Source organism: Festucalex cinctus, chromosome 8 (assembly GCF_051991245.1).
Source record: "Festucalex cinctus isolate MCC-2025b chromosome 8, RoL_Fcin_1.0, whole genome shotgun sequence".
Lineage (NCBI taxonomy): Eukaryota > Metazoa > Chordata > Actinopteri > Syngnathiformes > Syngnathidae > Festucalex > Festucalex cinctus.
Window position 1 is genome coordinate 1436698 of NC_135418.1, and position 8303 is coordinate 1445000.

The 8303-nt window shown below is 43.3% G+C and overlaps 1 protein-coding gene across 3 annotated transcripts in view; it reads left to right on the forward strand.

Moving 5' to 3' along the window:
* LOC144023250 (prolyl 3-hydroxylase 1-like) overlaps window positions 1-8303 on the forward strand; it is a 137067-nt gene that overhangs the window by 111285 nt on the left and 17479 nt on the right. For all 3 annotated transcript variants that reach the window (XR_013284511.1, XM_077528459.1, XM_077528460.1), the window contains 2 exons: window positions 2218-2313; window positions 2880-3030. Coding sequence is in view for 2 of the 3 variants with exons in the window: in XM_077528459.1 (XP_077384585.1) it covers window positions 2218-2313; window positions 2880-3030 (247 nt within the window). In the remaining variant the exon portion in view is untranslated. The remainder of the gene's footprint in view (window positions 1-2217; window positions 2314-2879; window positions 3031-8303) is intronic.

Sequence of the window (8303 nt, forward strand, 5' to 3'; positions counted from 1 at the left end):
AATAAGGAATATATGTTGATTAATGACAAGAGGTAATGATTCACACCATAAATTTAAACCAAACAGAATCACATGTACTCACAATTTGTTGCTCCTTACTCCAGATCATCAATTGAAGAAACAAGAAAAAATACAAAGAAAAGAAAAATCCAAAACCAAAAAGAAGGGCAAAAGCTTTGAAAGAGGATTATCCCTTTGCTGGGTGGTCACGACAGGTAGCTATTCTGTGATGAACCACCTGGGCCTAATTATCTTTGAGAAGATAATTGAGGAAGTTAACCATTTACTATCCCGGCTGTTTAATTTTAATAAAACTGATCAAAACAAGGGGTAACTATTATCTTCTAACAGCCAATCAAGACAATGTGTCAACCACAAATTACACTTATTTTGATTGTTAGAATTACTTCCTCATTCAGCATATGGGGGTAAATGGGGCACAGAGCCAACTGCGCTCCTCGTCAGAGGGAGCCTGGCTCTTTTTTGCACGCCCGTTTCGTTTTGTCCCGGCTAATTTATCACCTCGGAATGCTGAACATAGCATGACTAAGCACAGATGAGTGTGTTCCAGTCAGTCTGTACCAAAGTTGAACTGTTGAGTTCAAAATGTCTAGTGTGGTATGATGAACTGCTGAGTTCTAAAAGTCTAGTGATTACAACTGCTTTTTCAGTTCCTCTTAACCTGTGACCTTAACAGTTTTGCAGAACACATTCGTTGACAGGGTCTAGTTTTTTACAAAACATTCATGATTTTAAAATAAACTGTACTTCCTATTTGTGAATAAAATCCCTTCAAAGCTTTTTGCTCATAATACACCACACCAATACTGATTAATATGAACATAAAACCCAAACCACACTCAAAATAAAATACATGTTATGTCAAAACCACGTTTCTTGCAATCTCATGGTGACATGTCAAAACCACATTTCTTGCCACCTCATAGTGACAGGCCAAAATCTTTACTCCCGTACTCCATTTAAGTATCTGTGCTATGGCAAATGAGTGTGTGCTGTGTGTGCGCAACTGTGTTACCGTAAATGGATGTATGTGTGTGTGTTGTGCTTTGTGCTGGCTTCTGGTTCACAAGTTTATTAACCAATTATGGGGCATGTTTAAACGCTAATGAAGTTGACACTTACACCAAAGACATTTCAGACTAGTGTTGTGTGACATACCAGTTTTGTGTGACATAGCGATTATCTCAAACTATCATTGCATCATCGCATTCATTTGTTAATACACGTTACAGGTTCATATCATTCATGTTAGTGACATCAACAATGTTTTGTTTTTTGGTGACATCTGCTCAGCCCTCACCCCGTGTTATCTGTCACCCCATAGCAGCCATTGACTCATGACAGTAGAAAGAGGACCAAGACTATTGTATTTCTGTAAAATTTTCATCTAACACTTACTAATTCGAACTCGAACGTCCCTAAATGTCTGTTTTGAGAACTGAATACAGGGTGGGCCAAATGTTACCAGTTACCACTTTTGTAATTCTTACAATTTCCAAAATAACAGATTTCTTTTTAATTTTCTGGAATATCAACAGCAAAGCACTCAATTCTCACCCCCAGTGAACCGAAAGCAATATACTGCCGAGGAGAAAGTGAAGATTGTGGAAGCATATTTTGAATCCCACAGTCAGCAACAATTCACGATTGACTTTCCAGGAAGGAATCCTCCAAGTACATTCAGAATTAGACATCTTCTGCAAAAGTTCAGGAAAACAGGACCTGTGACCAATGCAAATAAAGGGCACAGTGATAGGCCAAAGGCCTGAAAGGACAACTACCAACAACACTGAGATCATGAGACGCTGTCTGGAGGAATCACTGACAAAATCGATCAGACGTTTGTCACGGGAGTCACTATGAAGTGTGGGTTATTGATTTTGATTCAAAATATGCTTCCTTGATTTTTTTACTCTCTCCTCCACAATATACTGCTTTCGATCCATTAGGATTAAAACTGTTGCTGATTGTTGTTGATATTCCTGAAAATGAAAAACAAATGTTTATTTTTGGAAATTGTAAGAACTTTTTTAAAACGTGGTATTTTATTGGCCCACCCTGTATGTTCTTACATAGTTTGGCCTGCTTTGCTAAATTTACTTATACTGGACATTCATTTATACTGTACATACTGTATATGCTTGTTTATCATCAAACGTATCATTTGAAGTACTTATTTTTTTTTCTATTGTGTAGGCAGCTGCTCTCAAAGGTGATGGCTACCAGGGACATCCTTCCCCCCACTCTCCTGGGGAAATGTTTCAGGGAGTCACAATTCTAAAGGCTGTCAAGGTCCGTAAATTGTAAAGTGTACATCATGTCTTAAATAAAAAACAAAACAAAAAAACGCACAGCTGAATTTTGTAATGCATGTATTATGTATACATATACCTTGCTTTGGCCTGTCAGTAATACAATATTAGATTCACTGAAGCAATAAACATTTTTGGTTCTTGAACTTGTTTTGATTTCGACCAGGGGTGGGTTTACTAGGTCCTCAACGGCCAGAGACCTGCAGGTTTTAGAGGTTTGCCTCCTCCAACACAGTTGATTCCAATGAACAGGATCATTATCAGACTTATGCAGAGCTTGCTGATGAGCTGATCATATGAATCAGGTGTGTTGGGGAAGGGAAACATCCAAAACCTGCGGGACTCCAGCCCTCCAGGACCTCCAGGACCAAGTTCGCCCACCCCTGTGTTAGACATGCCATTAAAAGTTGAGGTGTCTTATTATAAGCTTTTATGTTATTGTCTTTTTTTTAATGTTATTGATTAAGTTAAGCAAAAACATCAACAGCACACACAAAACAATTCTGTCACTTGTATTTCTTGTGTATTTTTTTGTTCCTTCCATAGCTGGCACAAGAAGGAAAGGTTTCACTGAAGGGGGCCCGTCTGTTCTTTGATGTTAGCGAGAAGGTGAAGAAGGTTTTGGAATCATACTTTAGCTTGGGTTCACCGCTCTACTTCTCCTATTCACACCTGGTGTGCCGATCTGCTATTGAGGGTAAGTCCAATTTTTCATCCTTTCGTCTATCCATCCAAATGTGTAGAATTTTACGCACACACCCACGCACACACCCCCGCATACGCACGCACACACACCCGCATACGCACACACACACGCATATATGCTGTAATTGCTCGACTATAAGGCGCATCTGATTATAAGCCGCACCCACTACATCTCTAAAGGAAAAAGCATTTTGTCCATACATAAGCCGCACCTGACTATTAGCTGCTTGTGCCCACATTGAAACTGAGATATTTACAAAGAAAGACGGTACTATGTAAGTGAGGACCAGTGACCACTTTCATTAATGTAAGCAGAAGATCTCACTTACCCACTTTCAACTCGCAGAATGCAGGCAAGACATTCTTCCCCATGTCATGTACAATCACGGTGTCACGGCAAAATTAAATCACCAAGTAGCAACAAACTAGAAAGCATTACCAAAACCAATACAACAACTAGACCACTAACGAGCAGAATAATTAACACAGAACATGCATTTTAAACACACTTTCAATCTCCAGTGCCACAAAGCATGCTGGGAGCACCTCCAAGCTCTCAGCGACGCTAGACATGGTAGCATAGCTAGTTTTTAAAAAAGGCATAGAGCAATAACAATGTACTCACGTTGCTTTTGATCAATCACAAATCCCTCAAAGTCCTCGTCTTCTGTATCCGAAACATACTGGGCAAGTTCTCCATCAAACACAGCAGGCTCCGTCTCATCGTCAGTCAGACTCGTTGACGTGCGCTCCTCGGAAATCATGCCGGCTTCTGCGTTCGCCCAAGCATTCACGATCCATTGATAAATTGTGGCGTAACTCTCACGGCACTGCCTCCCAGTCTTGGTATAGCTGTGTTCGCCATGTGTCATCCAGAGCTCCCGATGTCCAGCGGTTGAAGTTCCTTCCTCGTTGAACGTCACCGTCTCCTCTCTCTCTCCCTCCCCACACTCGCTGATCACGTCTTCTTCGCATATTAATGTCAATCAAACAATTAACTTGAAGTGGCTCGTTAAGCTCTAAAACAAGCAAAAAAGAAATAAACAAAAAGAGGACACATGCTCACTGAACATGCACGCTTTAACTTAATGGCAGAAGTTCCCTCCTTCTTTTCATATATCCTTCCGCTGATGGCCTCATTCACAGTACAAAATAGAACCCCAAAGATATCAATTTGTCGATGGGAAATCCTCCCACACAGAAAGAGAAAAAGATCAAATATTTTCTCGCGTTGTGCTGCTCCGTGGCGAATCGCAGTCCCTCATTAAGCTGATGCTCGAGCCGTGTGTTTCCAAATGTCTTAAGTTTTACCACACAAAGTATCTGTGGATATCCACACTCATGTTTGCGCATTGCAGTGTGAAGTTTCTTCAAATCATCATAACCTGTCGTAGTCCAGACTGTGCGGCCCGTGGAAAAAAGGAGACAGGGCCAACAGAACAGTTTGCTAACTTATGGACAGCCAGTTAGCCATTTATGTTTCACGTATGTGCTAGTTTGAAAATGATGGACCATTTTTGGGATGACTACTTCAGGAGAGTAGGCCTTTCACTTGAAATTATAATTTTCTTTTCCTCAATACTTCTCCGGTAAAATGGCACTGAACACAAAGACTGAATTGAATTCATTTTACTCATTCGTGATTTGACTGAACCACTGACTGTGCGCATGCGCGTTGGTAGATAAGCGTCTTCTCTTACAGCTTTTTTATTATTCAAAATGCGCATTAAAAATGTCATTCAAAACAGCCTCTCAAAACTGACAGAACTTATGTCATAAAGGACAAATTACACGGGAGAATTTAAGACCAAAACAGTAGAACTAAGGTATTTTTAAAATACCTTAATGATAAAATACTGTTTAGATATATAATAGCTGACTAGAATAGATGACACTGACAGATAAATATTTTCAATATTTTTATTGAAGGGCTTGGGCATGCACCGCATTAATAGATTATTATGACCACTCGTCACTGATATATATGAAAATACAGCCTGTTTTAAATTGACAGTTGTAATGGTAAGGTCTTCATATTCCCCCCCCCCCCCCCCCCCATCCCACCCCCAACCCCTCTATCCTTCCCACAGTCAACCAAGACAACATGTTATCAAAAACAAAAACACTCTAGCTAACCTAAGTGAATAGCACGAGTCTTGGCACAAGACTGGGGCCATTTGGCCCTTCGCTTTTGAATTAACATATTATTGTCTGAAAGAGCATTTGTGGGGAGTTATTGTGCAATTTTTATTTAAGGAGGTGATGGCTCTGGGGAAAAAAACTCTCTGAGCCTGTTGGTTTTGGTTTTGTGTGACCTGTAGCGTCTTCCGGGGGGCAGCAGGTCAAAGAGGTGTTGGCCGGGATGAGAGGAGTCCTTTATGATGCTATCATCTCTACTATGTTAGCGAGAGCAGGCAATGTCCTCCAAGCTGGGCAGAGAGCAGCCGATGATTTTCTGGGCTGTGTTGATGACCCTCTGTAGTGTTTTCCTGTCTGCTGCCGTGCAGCCAATATACCACAACGTGATGCAGTACGCCAGTATGCTCTCCACAGTGGCTCTGTAGAAGGACACCAGCAGCTTCTGTTCCAGATTGTTTTTCCTGAGCACTCTCAGAAAATGGAGTCGCTGCTGGGCCTTCCCTACCACTGCTCTGGTGTTGCAGACCAGGAGAGGTCGTCGGAAATGTGCACTCCTAGGAATTTAAAGGAGTGGACGCTCTCTACGTGGTCCCCATTGATGATGAGTGGTGCTGGCACTGTGCTTTTCTCTCTGAAGTCCAGTACAACTTCTTTGGTTTTTGTGGTGTTCAGTAAGAGGTTGTTCTCTAAACACCCCGCTGTCAGTCTCTCCACTTCCTCTCTATACGCTGCCTCATCCCCTTCAGAGATGAGGTAGTGTCGTCAGCGAATTTTACGATTATTTTAGAGAGGTAGGTCGGTGAACAGTCAGAGGTGTAGAGGGTGAAAAGCAGAGGGCTCAGTACACATCCTTGGGGGGAGCCTATGCTCAATGTTAGTGTAGAAGATACTTAAGGGCCGAGTTTCGCAGACTGTGGGCGGGGTGAGAGAAAGTCCATTATCCAGTGGCAGATGGAGGAGGAGAGCCCTAGATGAGAGTTTCTTCACCAGGATCTCCGGGATGATGGTGTTAAACGCCGAGCTGAAGTCCAGGAAGAGCATCCTAGCATAGCTTCCCCGGTGCTCGAGGTGGCTCAGCGCGGTGTGGAGTGCAAAGTTTATGGCGTCATCAGTAGATCGGTTTGCCCTATAGGCAAACTGATGAGGGTCCAGTGTGGGGGGTAGGGAGTCCTTAATGTGCTGGGACGCCAACCTCTCAAAGCACTTCATGACCACAGGCGTAAGTGCAACAGGCCTGTAGTCATTTAGGCTGACCGCTGCAGACTTCTTTTGGATGGAGATGATGGTGGAGGTTTTGAGGCAGGATGGAATGGTGGCCTGTGACAGGGTCTGGTTGAAAAGTGTGGTGAAGACCCCTGACAGCACAGTCTCTGAGTATCCTCCCTGGTGCTCCATCCGGACCAGCCGCCTGCCTGGGGTTAACAGTTCTCAGCACACGTCTTACTTCATGTTCCTGAAATGTCAATGTGCTGTCGCTGGGTGCTGGTGGGTGTGGTGTGACTGCTGGGGGCCTACCAGTTTCAAAGCGGGCGAAAAAGTGGTTTAAATCCTCTGCCAAAGAGGCATCAGTCCCAACAGTCAAGAGGTTGTTGCCGCTGTAGTTTGTTATTTTCTGTAGTCCCTGCCACATCCTCCTTGGATCATTTCCAGCGAAGTGGTCCTCATTCCTACTCTTTTAGGCTGCCCTGGCAGCCTTAATACCGCTCTTCAGGTCCGCCCTGGCCGTGCTGTAAAGGGCCTTGTCTCCTGACCTGAAGGCGGTGTTGTGGTGTTTGAGGAGAGTTCTCACTTCGCTGGTCATCCATGGTTTCTGGTTTGGAAATACTCTTATTTTTGAATTGATTGTAACATTGTCCATACAGTGTTTAATATAAGAAAGTACAGTATCAGTGTACTCCTGGAGGCCATGGTGTTCAAATGCGTCCCAGCAAGTCCATTGAAAACAGTGCTGCAGCTGAGAGAGCTCAGTCCATGTTTGTATTGTTCTTGTTGCAGGCTTTGTTTTCCTCCGGAGGGGGGTGTATGAGGAAGTGAGGGACAGACAGAGATGGTCGGATCCAGCCAGTTGGGGGAGTGGGGTGACTCTGTACGCATGTTTGATGTTACTATAAACATGGTCCAGTGTTTTATCCCCCCTGGTTGCACAGTCCACGTACTGAATGAATTTAGGGAGTACAGTCTTTAGGCATGCCTGGTTGAAATCACCGGCAACGATAAAAGCTCCGTCGGGATGGGCAAGCAGCTGTTTGTTTATAGCACCGAGCAGGAGATTTAGCACTATGCTAACGTTAGCATCCGGTGGGATGTAAACAGCCATCACAATGACCACAGTTAGCTCTCTCGGGAGATAGAATACATAATACTGCTAGAACCTCTATATCGGGTGAGCAGTGTGTGTCAATTATCTTACTGTTTGTACATCACTCAATATGCACGTAAACACATAAGCCACCTCCCCTGCTCTTTCCGGAGTCTATGTCTCGGTCATGCCGATGTAGCGTGCGGCCTGCTAGCTGGACTGCAGCGTCGGGAATCCGCGGGTGAAGCCACGTCTCCGTGATGACAAAGACATTGCAATTCCAGACGAAGCTATTGGTCGCGATCCGTAACTCCAGTTCATCCATTTTGTGGGCGATGGATCTGGCGTTGGTTAGGAAGACACTCGAGAGCGTTGGTCTGTGCCGTAGCTTTCTTTTTCTTTTTTTTTCTTTTTTTTTTTTCTAAAAGAGCTCAGAATTGTTCATTCGGTAGTCTTACCGATTCAACGTCTTATCATCATTGCTCTTTTTTTTTCTTTTTTTTTTTGTGTGTGTGTGCGTGCGTTTGCGTGCGTGCGTTTGCGTGCGTGCGCGTGCGTGCGTGTGCGTGCAAATACGTATAAATTTATACTCATTAATTCACCTAAAGCCTTATAAATATCCCATTACCATTCGCCTTAACCAGGTACTTCAGAATCTTGCCAGAGTTGTGAGGTTTAAATGGCCAGGAGACCAGAGAAAAGGTCAGAAAAAAATAAAGAGAAAAGAAAGATAAATCAAAGTGAAATCCAGCACCGACCAAACACTTCCTGCCTTCCCCATGATTACAAAATCAAAGTCTTACGCCAACCCCGGAAGCCTCTAAATT